The sequence below is a fragment of the Oncorhynchus gorbuscha genome, unplaced genomic scaffold (assembly GCF_021184085.1).
Source record: "Oncorhynchus gorbuscha isolate QuinsamMale2020 ecotype Even-year unplaced genomic scaffold, OgorEven_v1.0 Un_scaffold_484, whole genome shotgun sequence".
Lineage (NCBI taxonomy): Eukaryota > Metazoa > Chordata > Actinopteri > Salmoniformes > Salmonidae > Oncorhynchus > Oncorhynchus gorbuscha.
In genome coordinates this window covers 63,268-81,850 of record NW_025745314.1, presented here as the reverse complement: position 1 = coordinate 81,850, position 18,583 = coordinate 63,268, and the positions used below count along the sequence as shown (strand labels likewise).

At 42.6% G+C, this 18,583-nt stretch overlaps 1 protein-coding gene across 1 annotated transcript; it reads left to right on the top strand.

Annotated features, from left to right (window-relative positions):
• Positions 1-1,256: 1,256 nt before the first annotated feature.
• LOC124018341 (hyaluronan synthase 2-like) lies at positions 1,257-15,177 on the top strand (the record flags this gene model as incomplete). Its single annotated transcript, XM_046333613.1, has 3 exons — positions 1,257-1,838; positions 11,249-11,350; positions 13,366-15,177. Coding segments are annotated over 3 exons (1,620 nt in total), but the record flags the coding sequence as incomplete, so codon positions are not given.
• Between the last annotated feature and the right edge of the window lie 3,406 nt (positions 15,178-18,583).

Here is an 18,583-nt window from a genome sequence, read left to right as displayed (position 1 = left end):
GCCGTGATAGTGTTTCATTGCTTTTCAACAGCATTAGACACCTTGAAGTGTCACTTAAACTATCACATGTCTAAGCCTTAAACAAAGGTGCCACCCTCCTACAGCCTCAACTGATCAAATGTACCACCATATTGTTCAATGTGACAGAAGGGTCTTTAGTGGAGAGGCAGCGTTTTACATTTCCCTGCTCTTGTCTTCCCACGGAGATATAAACAGATGATGTCAGAGGGTGGTGCTCGCTCTCTCGCTCGACTCGTACGTCTGCCCAGCAGATGGGATGCAGCATTCATAAAGAGACTTGGAACAATCGGCCATAGAGAACCATCTGACATTTAGAGGGGGATTTTGGGGAGTGGGTTGTAAGGGAGAGAGAGATGGGAGGAGTCTGTTTACAGTCTGTCTGAACCCGTTTTTTGTTGTTGTTGTGAAACATGGAGTCTGTTGCTATGGTGACAGTGTAGAGTTAGGGAAGAGATTTTACAGTGACGCATCGTAATGATGATTATTAGGTACATTTATCATCATTATCATCATTATGGTGATTATTAGGAACATATATCATCATTATCATCATTATGTCTTCTGTATATCTCTAACAAGTTGACCAATTAATATCTGAAGCTGTGTTCATTTAGTAATTACCATATCAATGTCCTCCCAGTGTCTCTACTGTCATCTCATTATTGATCCCACTGTAGGTCTCTACTGTCATCTCATTATTGATCCCACTGTAGGTCTCTACTGTCATCTCATTATTGATCCCACTGTATGTCTCTACTGTCATCTCATTATTGATCCCACTGTAGGTCTCTACTGTCATCTCATTATTGATCCCACTGTAGGTCTCTACTGTCATCTCATTATTGATCCCACTGTAGGTCTCTACTGTCATCTCATTATTGATCCCACTGTAGGTCTCTACTGTCATCTCATTATTGATCCCACTGTAGGTCTCTACTGTCATCTCATTATTGATCCCACTGTAGGTCTCTACTGTCATCTCATTATTGATCCCACTGTAGGTCTCTACTGTCATCTCATTATTGATCCCAGTGTAGGTCTCTACTGTCATCTCATTATTGATCCCACTGTAGGTCTCTACTGTCATCTCATTATTGATCCCACTGTATGTCTCTACTGTCATCTCATTTGAGATTGACAATGATTCTGTTCTTGTTTGCTTTTCCAGATGAAATGTGACAAAGCTCTCACCTACCTAAGAATTTTCTCTACTGGACATTGACAATGTTTGGAGTCTCAAAGCTCTCACCTACGTTTTCGGAGGGATCTCTACCGCCTACATAATGGGCTACCAGTTTTTCACCACGGCACGAAACCACTTGTCCTTTGGGCTGTACGGGGCCATCCTGGTCATCCACCTTATCATCCAGAGCCTGTTTGCTGTCCTAGAACACCGGAACATGAGGAGATCCATGGAGACGCCCATCAAACTCACCAAATCACTGGCCCTGTGCATTGCAGCCTATCAGGAGGACCCGGCCTACCTGAGGAAGTGTTTGGTATCGGTCAAGAGGTTGACCTACCCGGGCATCAAGGTCATCATGGTGATCGACGGGAATAACGAGGACGACAAGTACATGATGGAGATCTTCCGGGAGATCATGGGGTGGGATAAAGCCACCACGTACGTCTGGAAAAATAACTACCACCACCGAGGATCTGAGGAGACGGACGAGATGTACGCTGAGAGCCTGCAGGCCATCTCGCGCCTTGTGCTCAATAATAAATGTGTCTGCATCATGCAGAAGTGGGGAGGCAAGAGGGAAGTAATGTACACAGCCTTCAAAGCCCTGGGGAGGAGTGTGGACTATGTTCAGGTAAGTCCTGGGGGGAGGAGGGGTTAGAGGGGGGGCGGTGGGGGTACACAAAGACCCTTTTGTGCTCTCCTTCTTTAAAAGGATGGTGTGGAGGCCTTGTGTATGTACTGTAGCCCTACGGCTGTAAGGCTAATGCTGTTAACAGAGTGCTAGAGCTCAGCGTGAAACCCATTTACATATGTTTCTGCACTCAGTCCAACTCAGACAAAGTGGAGAGACCTGTAGGCTAATAGGTTGGAGTCAGATCATGTTGCATAGCATCGCGTCAAAACACACAGTATTCTCAGTGAGGAACTTTAAAAGAGACAGTATCCGCATTAGCTACTATCCCAAGGCGTGTATTAAGTTCCTTCATTAACATTTACTAAGTAAACAGCACCAACTGTGTTGGTATACTACATCGTGAATAGTTATACAGCAATACTGGAGTGTAGATCCTCCAAAATGTTCTGGATAATACTGGAGTGTAGATCCTCCAAACTGCTCTGGGTAATACTGGAGTGTAGATCCTCCAAACTGCTCTGGGTAATACTGGAGTGTAGGTCCTCCAAACTGCTCTGGATAATACTGGAGTGTAGGTCCTCCAAACTGCTCTGGGTAATACTGGAGTGTAGATCCTCCAAACTGCTCTGGGTAATACTGGAGTGTAGATCCTCCAAACTGCTATGGGTAATACTGGAGTGTAGATCCTCCAAACTGCTCTGGGTAATACTGGAGTGTAGATCTGATCAAACTGCTCTGGGTAATACTGGAGTGTAGATCTGATCAAACTGCTCTGGGTAATACTGGAGTGTAGATCTGATCAAACTGCTCTGGGTAATACTGGAGTGTAGGTCCTCCAAACTGCTCTGGATAATAATGGAGTGTAGGTCTGATCAAAATGTTCTGGATAATACTGGAGTGTAGGTCCTCCAAACTGCTCTGGATAATACTGGAGTGTAGGTCCTCCAAACTGCTCTGGATAATACTGGAGTGTAGGTCCTCCAAACTGCTCTGGATAATACTGGAGTGTAGGTCCTCCAAACTGCTCTGCATAATAATGGAGTGTAGGTCTGATCAAAATGTTCTGGATAATACTGGAGTGTAGGTCCTCCAAACTGCTCTGGATAATACTGGAGTGTATGGCACCTATTCAGTGCACTACTTTTGTCCAGGGCCCCTAGGGCTCCATTTGGAAACTGCTGTCTTTCCACCGTAAACTCCTGGTTTCAGTTATAATTCTAACCTCTGATCCAAAGCTTATGGAGGGCTAACTGTGTTGGCCTTGTCACAGATCTGTTTTAGCTAGCTATTAGCTACCAGACCTGTGCGGTTATTCTCACTGTGGGGTTGTCTGTCTAACGTACCTGATCGTGACGGTTAAAGCCTTGGCTTGGCAACACACAGATGACTTACTTGACTTGACTTAGTTTACGTCCCAAATGGCACCCTATTCCCAAACATAGTGCACTGCTTTTGATCACTACCCTAAGGGCCCTGGTCAAAAGTAGTGCAGTATATAGGGAATAGGGTGCCAAAACAGTTCGGTAGAGTTCGTGCATTTCCTGTATTATAGCATTTAGTGACATTTTTGTTAGTTTGGGACTTCGGTCAGGGTTTTTCAGCTGTTCGTCCACACACAGTTTTTTTCTGGAGGCAAGCCTAAGTTCCGTGTCTGAAGTTTCCACCCCTTGGTCGGTGATTGGTCAACGGTAGGGATTCTTCAATAAAATCTTTGTTGTCATTCAACATAAGACGACTTGTTTTCATGCACATTTCTTCATTGAAAAACACTGCACCAAACATCTTAGTTAGATGTAAGATCACTAAGATCACTTCGGCAAAAAAACAGATTTCTTGAGTTATCTTAGATTAATTCAGACTATTTTGAGGAAGTGTATACTGGCTACGGCGTCTCAAAATGGACAAACATTACTATTGCCGCTCTTTTATAATTTTTAAATTGAAGGTCTTTTAAGGGAGTGTGCTAGCACACTCGTTTGGTACGTCTAGCTTCAGCCAACAAGTGCTACTAAACATAGAAACGTGCCATTTTCAAATATGTTGAGTTTGAAGTGGTGCTGGAGAGGATGGCTATGATGTTGAATGGTCCCTTTAAGCATTCCTCTTAGCAGTCCTGTCTGATAAGATATGTTGAGTTTGAAGTGGTGCTGGAGAGGATGGCTATGAGGTTGAATGGTCCCTTTAAGCATTCCTCTTAGCAGTCCTGTCTGATAAGATATGTTGAGTTTGAAGTGGTGCTGGAGAGGATGGCTATGAGGTTGAATGGTCCCTTTAAGCATTCCTCTTAGCAGTCCTGTCTGATAAGATATGTTGAGGTTGGAGTGGTGCTGGAGAGGATGGCTATGAGGTTGAATGGTCCCTTTAAGCATTCCTCTTAGCAGTCCTGTTATGTCTGATAAGATATGTTGAGGTTGGAGTGGTGCTGGAGACGATGGCTATGAGGTTGAATGGTCCCTTTAAGCATTCCTCTTAGCAGTCCTGTTATGTCTGATAAGATATGTTGAGGTTGGAGTGGTGCTGGAGAGGATGGCTATGAGGTTGAATGGTCCCTTTAAGCATTCCTCTTAGCAGTCCTGTTATGTCTGATAAGATATGTTGCATCAGTGGATGAACTTGACGTGACCTTTATTTAGCTACCGGTTGCTGCATGATCATCACAATAAACTAACATGGCGTTAGTGCGTCCCAAATACCACCCCCTTTTCCCCTATATAGTGCATTACTTTTGACCAAGGCCCATAGGGTCAACAGAAGTAAACCTTATATTCTCACCATAACTGTGTGTGGATGTATTGATATGTTGGCATAGTAGATGTATTGATATGTTGGCATAGTGGATGTATTGATATGTTGGCATAGTGGATGTATTGATATGTTGGCATAGTGGATGTATTGATATGTTGGCATAGTGGATGTATTGATATGTTGGCATAGTAGATGTATTGATATGTTGGCATAGTGGATGTATTGATATGTTGGCATAGTAGATGTATTGATATGTTGGCATAGTGGATGTATTGATATGTTGGCATAGTGGATGTATTGATATGTTGGCATAGTAGATGTATTGATATATTGGCATAGTGGATGTATTGATATGTTGGCATAGTGGATGTATTGATATGTTGGCATAGTGGATGTATTGATATGTTGGCATAGTGGATGTATTGATATGTTGGCATAGTGGATGTATTGATATGTTGGCATAGTGGATGTATTGATATGTTGGCATAGTGGATGTATTGATATGTTGGCATAGTGGATGTATTGATATGTTGGCATAGTAGATGTATTGATATGTTGGCATAGTGGATGTATTGATATGTTGGCATAGTGGATGTATTGATATGTTGGCATAGTGGATGTATTGATATATTGGCATAGTGGATGTATTGATATGTTGGCATAGTGGATGTATTGATATGTTGGCATAGTGGATGTATTGATATGTTGGCATAGTGGATGTATTGATATGTTGGCATAGTGGATGTATTGATATGTTGGCATAGTGGATGTATTGATATGTTGGCATAGTGGATGTATTGATATGTTGGCATAGTGGATGTATTGATATGTTGGCATAGTGGATGTATTGATATGTTGGCATAGTAGATGTATTGATATGTTGGCATAGTGGATGTATTGATATGTTGGCATAGTGGATGTATTGATATGTTGGCATAGTGGATGTATTGATATATTGGCATAGTGGATGTATTGATATGTTGGCATAGTGGATGTATTGATATGTTGGCATAGTGGATGTATTGATATGTTGGCATAGTGGATGTATTGATATGTTGGCATAGTGGATGTATTGATATGTTGGCATAGTGGATGTATTGATATGTTGGCATAGTGGATGTATTGATATGTTGGCATAGTAGATGTATTGATATGTTGGCATAGTGGATGTATTGATATGTTGGCATAGTGGATGTATTGATATGTTGGCATAGTGGATGTATTGATATGTTGGCATAGTGGATGTATTGATATGTTGGCATAGTGGATGTATTGATATGTTGGCATAGTGGATGTATTGATATGTTGTCATAGTGGATGTATTGATATGTTGGCATAGTGGATGTATTGATATGTTGGCATAGTGGATGTATTGATATGTTGGCATAGTGGATGTATTGATATGTTGGCATAGTGGATGTATTGATATGTTGGCATAGTGGATGTATTGATATGTTGGCATAGGGTAACACTTAACTACACAGGCATAAGAGAAACTTAGTGTAAAGAGCGTTACCCGGCATTGCTTTGCGGTGTCATTATTCTGTTGGCAGGTGCATTATGGGTAATATTCACCACACTGTGAGAGGAAAGCCCCCCAGGACACGCAAGCTGTCCTCAGACAACCCCTCGTTTGTTTGAGGAACTAGCTTCATGTGACAGGCGTACTACGGCGTTAGGAGAAGGACTACAACGCTGTCTGTCAGACAGAGGACATGTCCTATGTTAGGAGAAGGACTACAACGCTGTCTGTCAGACAGAGGACATGTCCTACGTTAGGAGAAGGACTACAACGCTGTCTGTCAGACAGAGGACATGTCCTACGTTAGGAGAAGGACTACAACGCTGTCTGTCAGACAGAGGACATGTCCTACGTTAGGAGAAGGACTACAACGCTGTCTGTCAGACAGAGGACATGTCCTACGTTAGGAGAAGGACTACAACGCTGTCTGTCAGACAGAGGACATGTCCTACGTTAGGAGAAGACCTACAACTCTGTCAGACAGAGGACATGTCCTATGTGTAGTATGAATCCAGATGGAACCGCAGTGAATCCATTGTTCGTCTGCTGACTTCATGACCCCCCGACCTTAGCCTTTTGTGATGTCAAAACCCTGTGGTATTTGTGGCACAGATCAACCGACTGACGCCAGATTGAACATGTTTTACAGAGGAGACCTTTTACACAAGCTATTCCCGATAACCACTTATCGAAGGAACAACTGATTATTAGCGGTTTTCATGTCATCTCCCCAAGCTGAGGCTCGTTACAGCTGCAATCTGTTACCTCTTTTACAGTCAAACTATAAATATTAAACGGGACTTTCCCCCTTCGTTTTCAGCATCTGTAGTCTTTGCAGTAATTTGATGCGGGTGATCTGTGTATATTAATGCCATTTATGGACCCGTCAGAACAGGTTTGGTGCTAACGTTGCTATGGGACTGGTTGCCTTGGAGTGATCAAAGAAACGGAATTCCATTTCTATGGCAGTGATGCAGCTTCGCCTAATCAAACACACTCTGCTGATGATGAAAATAACATGAGGAATGTTGTACACATTAGCAGACGTGCCAACAGGCTATGCCTAACTACACATGGGGATCTGTTCTCACCGGGAAAGGGGGAGTGTGTGTTGGTGTTCTGTGTATCAAAACCAATAGACTGGTTAGGGGTACAGAAGTCTTTTCCTGAGATGGTTTGATTATCTTCTGGCCATATCATTCTCTTTAGTTACTCTCCTTTCATGCCATTTGTGTTTTACTACATTGCTCTTACAGCAGAAAGATATAAATTGAATTATCACAGTGCTACACAATCTAAATGTATTCCTTTTCAAACAATACAAACAGCTGTCTTGATCTTTCTCCATATATGACCAGTTTGAAACAGCTATACAGCTATACTACAAAATCACAACCCTCTCTCAATCAGAACACAACCCTCTCTCAATCAGAAAACAACCAATCACAACACAACCCTCTCTCAATCAGAACACAACCCTCTCTCAATCAGAAAACAACCAATCACAACACAACCCTCTCTCAATCAGAACACAACCAATCACAACACAACCCTCTCTCAATCAGAACACAACCCTCTCTCAATCAGAACACAACCCTCTCTCAATCAGAACACAACCCTCTCTCAATCAGAAAACAACCAATCACAACACAACCCTCTCTCAATCAGAAAACAACCAATCACAACACAACCCTCTCCAAATCAGAAAACAACCAATCACAACACAACCCTCTCTCAATCAGAACACAACCAATCACAACACAACCCTCTCTCAATCAGAACACAACCCTCTCTCAATCAGAAAACAACCAATCACAACACAACCCTCTCTCAATCAGAAAACAACCAATCACAACACAACCCTCTCCAAATCAGAAAACAACCAATCACAACACAACCCTCTCTCAATCAGAAAACAACCAAATACAACACAACCCTCTCTCAATCAGAACACAACCAATCACAACACAACCCTCTCTCAATCAGAACACAACCAATCACAACACAACCCTCTCTCAATCAGAACACAACCAATCACAACACAACCCTCTCTCAATCAGAACACAACCAATCACAACACAACCCTCTCTCAATCAGAACAAAACCAATCACAACCCTCTCTCAATCAGAAAACAACCAATCATAACACAACCCTCTCTCAATCAGAAGACAACCAATCACAACACAACCCTCTCTCAATCAGAACACAACCAATCACAACACAACCCTCTCTCAATCAGAACAAAACCAATCACAACCCTCTCTCAATCAGAAAACAACCAATCATAACACAACCCTCTCTCAATCAGAAAACAACCAATCACAACCGTCTCCCAGTTAGAACACAACCAATCACAACACAACCCTCTCTCAATCAGAACACAACCAAATACAACACAACCCTCTCTCAATCAGAAAACAACCAATCACAACACAACCCTCTTTCAATCAGAACACAACCAATCACAACACAACCCTCTCTCAATCAGAACAAAACCAATCACAACCCTCTCTCAATCAGAAAACAACCAATCATAACACAACCCTCTCTCAATCAGAAGACAACCAATCACAACACAACCCTCTCTCAATCAGAAAACAACCAATCACAACCGTCTCCCAGTTAGAACACAACCAATCACAACACAACCCTCTCTCAATCAGAACACAACCAATCACAACACAACCCTCTCTCAATCAGAACACAACCAATCACAACACAACCCTCTCTCAATCAGAACACAACCAATCACAACCCTCTCTCAGTCAGAACACAACCAATAACAACCCTCCCTCAGTCAGAACACAACCAATCACAACCCTCTCTCAATCAGAACACAACCAATCACAACCCTCTCTCAGTCAGAACACAACCAATAACAACCCTCCCTCAGTCAGAACACAACCAATCACAACCCTCTCTCAGTCAGAACATAACCAATCACAACCCTCTCTCAGTCAGAACATAACCAATCACAACCCGCTCTCAGTCAGAACACAACCAATAACAACCCAACCCTCTCAGTCAGAACACAACCAATCACAACCCTCTCTCAGTCAGAACACAACCAATCACAACCCTCTCTCAGTCAGAACACAACCAATAACAACCCTCTCTCAGCCAGAACACAACCAATCACAACCCTCTCTCAGTCAGAACACAACCAATAACAACCCTCTCTCAGCCAGAACACAACCAATCACAACCCTCTCTCAGTCAGAACACAACCAATCACAACCCTCTCTCAGTCAGAACACAACCAATCACAACCCTCTCTCAGTCAGAACACAACCGCACTGTATCACTTCCAGTACAGGATGACGTGCCAAACAGCACAGCAACCTTCCTTCCTTCCAGCCAAACCCCAGCCCTCCTTACACCGGCCCCAATGACTTCACTTACCCAATGAAATCATTCCCAATTAAGGAGTGACTGAAGAAACCTTTCTAATCTGTGAAGAGATCGCTGCAAATATGACTTTACTCACACGGTTGTTTGTTGACCAACTGACGGACCTTCCCACTTGACACTAACTTGTTTTGGAACGATTTTTCGGGGGTAACATCCACGTTGCAAACAAAGCTTCAACTTGACATCCAAAAGAGTTTCAAAGAAACACAAAGCAACACTACATCAGTAATCAGTGTGATTAATGTAATCAGTGTGACCAACCCTGAACATCAGTAATCAGTGTGATTAATGTACCAACCAACCCTGTACATCAGTAATCAGTGTGATTAATGTACCAACCCTGTACATCAGTAATCAGTGTGATTAATGTACCAGCCCTGTACATCAGTAATCAGTGTGATTAATGTACCAACCAACCCTGTACATCAGTAATCAGTGTGATTAATGTACCAACCCTGTACATCAGTAATCAGTGTGATTAATGTACCAGCCCTGTACATCAGTAATCAGTGTGATTAATGTACCAACCCTGTACATCAGTAATCAGTGTGATTAATGTACCAACCCTGTACATCAGTAATCAGTGTGATTAATGTACCAGCCCTGTACATCAGTAATCAGTGTGATTAATGTACCAACCCTGTACATCAGTAATCAGTGTAATTCATGTACCAACCCTGTACATCAGTAATCAGTGTGATTAATGTACCAACCCTGTACATCAGTAATCAGTGTGATTAATGTACCAACCCTGTACATCAGTAATCAGTGTGATTAATGTACCAACATTGTACATCAGTAATCAGTGTAATTCATGCGCTGCTGATTGGTCAAATTACCCAATATAAAACAAACATATCCCGCCCAAAAACGTGATGAAGGACTCTTTGTCTGTGTAACGAGATCTTCTGGCCTAGTTTAACTTTCTAACTTTGTGTTGTTTGTGTGTGTGTGTGTGAGTGAGTGAGTGAGTGAGTGAGTGAGTGAGTGAGTGAGTGAGTGAGTGAGTGAGTGAGAGAAGAGAGAGAGAGAGAAAGAAAGAGAGTGGGAGAGAGAGAGAGAAAAAGAGAGAGAGAGAGAGAGAGAGAGAGAGAGAGAGAGAGAGAGAGAGAGAGAGAGAGAGAGAGAGAGAGAGAGAGAGAGAGAGAGAGAGAGAGAGAGAGAGAGAGAGAGAGAGAGAGAGAGAGAGAGAGAGAGAGAGAGAGAGAGAGAGAGAGAGAGAGAGAGAGAGAGAGAGAGAGAGAGAGAGAGAAGAGAGAGAGAGAGAGAACCAGTGAAGAACACACACCATTGTAAATACAACCCATATTTATGCTTATTTATTTTATTTTGTGTCCTTTACCATTTGTACATTGTTAAAAACTGTATATATATAATATGACATTTGTAATGTCTTTATTGTTTTGAAACTTCTGTATGTGTAATGTTTACTGTTAATTTTGTATTGTTTATTTCACTTTATATATTATCTACCTCACTTGCTTTGGCAATGTTAACACATGTTTCCCATGCCAATAAAGCCCTTGAATTGAAATTGAATTGAATTGAATTGAGATTGAGAGAGAGAGAGAGAGAGAGAGAGAGAGAGAGAGAGAGAGAGAGAGAGAGAGAGAGAGAGAGAGTGAGAGTGTGTTTTGGGGATTGAATTGGATAATGTGTCCCCTTGTGTTTCAGGTGTGAAGTGTTTTGTGGATTCAACAGGATTGTGTGTGTCCCCTTGTGTTTCAGGTGTGTGACTCTGACACTATGCTGGATCCTGCGTCCTCTGTGGAGATGGTGAAGGTTCTGGAGGAAGACCCCATGGTGGGAGGAGTGGGAGGAGACGTCCAGGTAATGTCTCCATTGTTATTGACTAGTCTGTTTGTCTGAGACTGTGTTCTCCTAGCCTGGTACCGTACTGTAGGTGCTGAAACCAGCTCCTGTCTCCATTGTTATTGACTAGTCTGTATGTCTGAGACTGTGTTCTCCTAGCCTGGTACCGTACTGTAGGTGCTGAAACCAGCTCCAGTCTCCATTGTTATTGACTAGTCTGTTTGTCTGAGACTGTGTTCTCCTAGCCTGGTACCGTACTGTAGGTGCTGAAACTAGCTCCAGTCTCCATTGTTATTGACTAGTCTGTATGTCTGAGACTGTGTTCTCCTAGCCTGGTACCGTACTGTAGGTGCTGAAACCAGCTCCAGTCTCCATTGTTATTGACTAGTCTGTTTGTCTGAGACTGTGTTCTCCTAGCCTGGTACCGTACTGTAGGTGCTGAAACTAGCTCCAGTCTCCATTGTTATTGACTAGTCTGTATGTCTGAGACTGTGTTCTCCTAGCCTGGTACCATACTGTAGGTGCTGAAACCAGCTCCAGTCTTCTGTTGATAGAATACTAGTGTTGGGTTCAGCACAGTGGAGTCTGCTGAGGGGAGGACGGCTCATAATAATGTCTGGAATGGAGTAAATGGAATGGCAGCAAACCATGTGTTTGATGTATTTGATACCATTCCACTTATTCCACACCAGTCATTACCACGAGCCCCGTCCTCCCCAATTAAGGTGCCACCAACCTCCTGTGGTTCAGCACGTACGGCATGGATACAAAGCTAGGGTTGTCCAACTGCTTTCAGAGATGTACTGGGTGTGCAGGTGGGTCATCTAACCCAGTGGATACTGCTGAGTGGAGGACGGCTCATAATAATGTCTGGATTAGGTTTATGGACTGAATGAAATCGTATCAAACACATGTAGGCTGAGAAAATCTTCAGAGTTGCTCCAGGTTAAGCTGAGAGAATCTTCAGAGTTGCTCCAGGTTAAGCTGAGAGAATCTTCAGAGTTGCTCCGGGTTAAGCTGAGAGAATCTTCAGAGTTGCTCCGGGTTAAACTGAGAGAATCTTCAGAGTTGCTCCGGGTTAAACTGAGAGAATCTTCAGAGTTGCTCCGGGTTAAACTGAGAGAATCTTCAGTGTTGCTCCGGGTTAAACTGAGAGAATCTTCAGAGTTGCTCCAGGTTGAGCTGAGAGAATCTTTAGAGTTGCTCCAGGTTAAACTGAGAGAATCTTCAGAGTTGCTCCAGGTTGAGCTGAGAGAATCTTCAGAGTTGCTCCGGGTTAAACTGAGAGAATCTTCAGAGTTGCTCCGGGTTAAACTGAGAGAATCTTCAGAGTTGCTCCAGGTTGAGCTGAGAGAATCTTCAGAGTTGCTCCGGGTTAAACTGAGAGAATCTTCAGAGTTGCTCCGGTTAAACTGAGAGAATCTTCAGAGTTGCTCCGGGTTAAACTGAGAGAATCTTCTCACCCTGTGGTTTATTAACCGATGTAGTGATGTTGATGCCTTTTACGACCCACATCTACAAACTACAAAGAAATAAACACAAACCTAGTAAAAGTATTTTGATAGCTTTTTCAACAAGTGAGCTTCAGTGCATAAAATAAAGCTTTTAGTGCTTTCTTTTATGATCCTGGAAAGTATTCTGGACAAGAGAAAGACTCATGGTTAAGCCTACACTGTTGTTGAGGACCAAATCTGCCCTTATTTCATTTAAAGTTCCCTGAATACCAAATAATACAAACTATAAAAATGCATCTACACAACAGGACATTCCTTGACAAAATTGAGTTAGCCTATACCTTAGGCTTACATTGATTACTCCCATGTGAGAATTCTACACAATAGCAGGTTGATAGGTGGAACATTTGTAGGAGCTCTGGGAGAGTTGATAGCATTTTCTTTTGCAAATTAAGGGTCCTTTAAACCAATCGCCCACGATTGTGCAGTTTGGTTGCTATGCTAATACTATAGAATGTGTTTACAGCAGTTGTTAACCAACTTAAATACCTGACCTTATGTGTCTTTCTTCCTCCACAGATCCTGAACAAATACGAGTCCTGGATCTCGTTTCTTAGCAGCGTCCGTTACTGGATGGCCTTCAACATCGAGCGAGCGTGTCAGTCCTACTTCGGCTGCGTCCAGTGTATCAGCGGACCACTGGGAATGTACAGGAACAACCTGCTCCACGAGTTCATAGAGGATTGGTACAACCAGACCTTCATGGGCAGCCACTGTAGCTTCGGCGACGACCGCCACCTCACCAACCGCGTGCTGAGCCTGGGCTACGCCACCAAGTACACGGCCCGGTCCAAGTGCCTGACCGAGACCCCCATCACCTACCTGCGCTGGCTGAACCAGCAGACCCGGTGGAGTAAGTCTTACTTCAGAGAGTGGCTCTACAATGCCATGTGGTTCCACAAACACCACCTCTGGATGACCTACGAGGCTGTCATCACCGGGTTCTTCCCCTTCTTCCTCATCGCCACGGCGATACAGCTGTTCTACCAGGGGAGGATCTGGAATATCCTTCTCTTCCTGTTGATCGTCCAGGCGGTCGCCCTCATCAAGTCCTCCTTTGCCTCTTGCATGAGGGGCAACATCGTCATGGTCTTCATGTCCTTCTACTCAGTGTTGTACATGTCCAGTCTGCTACCGGCCAAGATGTTTGCTATCGCCACCATAAACAAGGCTGGCTGGGGCACGTCAGGGAGGAAGACGATCGTGACTAACTTCGTAGGGCTCGTTCCCATATCGGTCTGGTTCACCATCCTCTTCCTTGGCATTATCTATACGGTCGTCCAGGAAACCAGAAAAGATTTTCCTTTTCCAGACTCTGAAAAGATAGTGTTAATCGTTGGTGCGATAGTGTACGCCAGCTACTGGGTCATGCTCTTGACGTTGTACATGGTTCTGATCACTAAATGTGGCAAGAGGAAGAAAGAACAGCAGTATGATATGGTGCTGGATGTATGACATCTTCCTCCTTTCCTCCTCCTCCTCCACTGAAACTCCTCGATTGGGTCTTAAACGCCACTCTATATCCTGTGTAGTGCACTACTTTTGACCAGGGTCCATACAGGGTTCTGGTCAAAAAGAGTAACACACTTTTTCCGGATCAGGGTGCAGTTCGAGACGCAGACATTCTCCCTCTCAACGTTTACAAAGTGAAGAATCTCAAACTGCTCATTGATTGTTGGACTCTCGGCAGGTGACGTGAAGTGACGATGCCAGAAGAGCGATATATCATTGCTGCTGCGACTGACTGCAACAAGAAACTACAGATATTTCCTTCTGAAATATTATGATGATGAGGTAAAAAAAAACACTTGTTGTTGATGTGTTTTGCCAAATGGAAAACCACCAACTGGACATCCTGTTTTTCCACAGAGATGATATGCATAATGTCCTATGCACTTTTACGTCTCACTCCCATTGTGCATAATGCTTGACAGAGTCATTTGAAGATGAAATACCTCAGTGGTTATGCTTTTCATTGTATGAGTGAGTGATCGGGATGCACCCAGAAAATGGCTCGTTCTTGATTATAACATAATTTATGATGTTTTTTGGTCATATTTGTCCTCTCTTTTTTTATACACAGTTGTTAATGAAAGTCAAAGCTGGAATTTCTCAGTTCTTTGGCCATGCTGTATCTGTTGACGTGTTACTTTGTAATTTACATATTATATTTTAATGCCTTTTTATATAGACTTTTTAAAATTCTATTTTTGCTTTAATAAACACCAAAGATTCTTTATTTTCATTCATTTTTTTATATAAAATGGATAGAAAAAAAATGCATTGTGCATTCAACTGTTATAGCAATGATGTGTGTATCTGACCAAAAATGTGAAGTTAACAGCTGGGTTTTTGTCTGCAATGATAACAATAAAATGCAATTCTAGGGATAAGTTATTGAATACAAGAAGGGTGATTAACCTGTGTTTTTTTAATGTACATTGAAAGAAAACCAGCAATATTTATAAGAACATTCTGTGGTTTTTAGATGATTATATATTTGATGATATACATTTCATAATAGACCTTATAGAGACCATCGTTGATTGTGGAGAGGTAGCCGTTCTGCAGGATTTTGCTCCAGCCCTAATCTTAACATAGCCTTTCAAAAAATCTAAATTAGCAAGACAGCACAAACAGATCTGGGACCACGCTAGCTCTAACACACTCTAACCTACTGATCAGCACAAACTGATCTGGGACCAGCCTAGCTCTAACACACTCTAATTTACTGATCAACACAAACTGATCTGGGACCAGGCTAGCTCTAACACACTCTAATCTACTGATCAGCACAAACTGATCTGGGACCAGGCTAGCTCTAACACACTCTAATCTACTGATCAGCACAAACTAATCTGGGACCAGGCTAGCCTTAACACACTCTAATCTAATGATCAGCACAAACTGATCTGGGACCAGGCTAACTGTTACTGCAGGGCAGGAGCAAAAGCCTGCCACGCAGTACCTCTTCAGGCGGCGGTTTTGACCACCTCTTGCCTTACTGTAGGACTTCCTGAAATAGGTTTCACAAGGTTTCATACGAGTTCACAAGAGGACATTCGTCACATGATGCATTCTGAAAATTGTATAAACAATGCGTTAATCCACATCAGATTAAAATCCCAAAAGATACATTTTCGCAAAAATGTAATGATCTATTCCAGAGTATTGCTTATTGATTATTGACTCTTTAGAGAGTTTAAGAACACATTTTAATCCATTTTATTAGAATTGATCAGACCAAATATTGAACCGTGACTTTGGGATCATGGGTAGTATTATCCTGAAGCACTTTTGTGTTGTGCCAAAAAATAATAAATAATGTCTTACTATGTCTAGAAAGTTGTCATCATTGATCTGTAATACTACTTCTGTCATAATGAATATGTGTGACTCCCTCGTGTCTTATAACACTGACGGTCAGTAAAACACACTTGTTTGCACATAAAATGAGACATTCTCACTAGTGTAGTAGTGTTAGTTTACAATGGCGGATGTTGTGTTTTATTGTTTCAATGGAGACAGCTGAATCTGGAGAATAGAGGGCCTTTCTCCAGACAAGTATCACAGGGTGGAGAGTTGCCATGGCAGAGAAGCTTATTTATTGTACACACAAACGTTTTAGTATGCTGTAGCAGAGTAGTGAAATCAGTCGTCTAGACTTGGCCATTCCATAAGAATCCTCTCACTGATCTTCCCAAGGTCATCCAGGAGGTTCACTTTGAATGAGATACATCACACGGTATTAATGGGGAAGATTTTTCTTTTTCTTAAAGCAGAATTCTCCCACAGAATTCTCTCACAGAATTCTCCCACGGAATTCTCTCACAGAATTCTCTCACAGAATTCTCCCACAGAATTCTCCCACAGAATTCTCCCACAGAATTCTCCCACAGAATTCTCTCACGGAATTCTCCCACAGGATTCTCCCACAGAATTCTCCCACAGGATTCTCCCACAGAATTCTCCCACAGAATTCTCCCACAGAATTCTCTCACAGAATTCTCCCACATAATTCTAACTCAATACTCTATTACTCAAGACAGCCCCTTCCAGAGTACAGAACTAGGTTATTACTCACACTATATGACATGTTCAAGTCCTCCTAGACTAACATTGGATTGAACACCTGCTGTTAAAATCCTCCTGAGTTCTGCTGTATTTCTGTCCAGTCTCCAACATGGCTTCCAAATGACCCAAGTCAAGAAGAGTACACTATATAGGGAATAGGGTTCCATTTGTGATGAAAACTCTTGTCTGGTCTCAGACCATAAGGGGAAAACAGGAACCACAACATTGTACTATACCACTTTCAACAGGTGGTAAAAAACAGAAATCCAGCTTCTTCCTGGTTGGTTGGGTCATGGAAAGAAAAAGTACATGTGACTTCTCTCAGTACTGCACAGCCACCAAGCCAGCTGTGTTTTCTCTGTCTAGCTACCTCACTGTAGTAACAGTCCGAGAGACCCAGTCATACATCCAGAACGGCACATGTGGGCAACATCGGAGCCAAGTCCACCAGTGAGTCACACCTGGGTTCAAAAACTATCCGAAATCCTTATACATACTTTGTCTATGTTTGATTGAGCTTGCCTGGCAAAATGGAACCAATGGAATCATTCCAAAAGTGTAAAGCCCCGCCCATCGGCCACTCCAGGCAGGCTAAAGCAAACGCTGAAAGTATGTGAAAGATTTGGAATACTACTTGAACCCAGGGTCTGCAGTGCGCCAGCAGTGAAACGCCATTCCCAGCTTTGCCAGAGGCATTAAAGTAGCGCTCAGAGCTGGAGCTATTCCCCTCTGTCTGTGGGAATGAATGTATGTAACTCATGTCATGTTCTCCTGCATGCAGAGCTCCAGTTCTTGGTCAGAGCTGCCAGACTCTGCACAGTGGAATCATTAGCAGTACAGCTGATACACACACCATGAGGATATGTGGGACTGAATAACTCAACCATTCTAGAAGCCATTGAGACTCTAAAGAAAACATTGGCTGTTGTGAATGTTCTAGATGTGAAGAGCTTCATTACAAAACGCTACAGTAGGGCAAAAAAGTATTTAGTCAGCCACCAATTGTGCAAGTTCTCCCACTTAAAAAGATGAGAGAGGCCTGTAATTTTCAGCATAGGTAAACTTACACTATGACAGACAAAATTAGAAAAAAAAATCCAGAAAATCACATTGTAGGATTTTGAATGAATTTATTTGCAAATTATGGTGGAAAATAAGTATTTGGTCAATAACAGACACGGGGAACGAAAACAGTCCAGCACTATATACGAACATACACCAACACATTCGTCTGTAACAAACACCAGGGTTACAATAATCAATCCCGCACAAAGAAACGGGCGGGCCGGCTGACTAATAAAGCCCAACTAACTAACTAACACATAAGGAGGGGGAGAAAAGCATCAGTGGCAGCCAGTAGACCGGCGACGACAACTGGCGAGCGCCACTCGAATGGGAAGGGGAGCCACCTTCGGTCGGAGTTGGGACAAGTGGGAAAAAACTATTTCATCAATTTTAGAATAAGACTGTAACGTAACAAAATGTGGAAAAAGTAGTACTGGAAGGTTTTACACTGTCAAATGTGACAAATGATACATTTGTGACATCAATATTTAAATTGAATTTGTTTTTTATCTCGGCTCTGGTCAAAAGTAGTGCACCATATTGGGAATAGGGGTCCCATTTGGGACGAGGCCAAACTCTAACCAAACACTGTAGCATG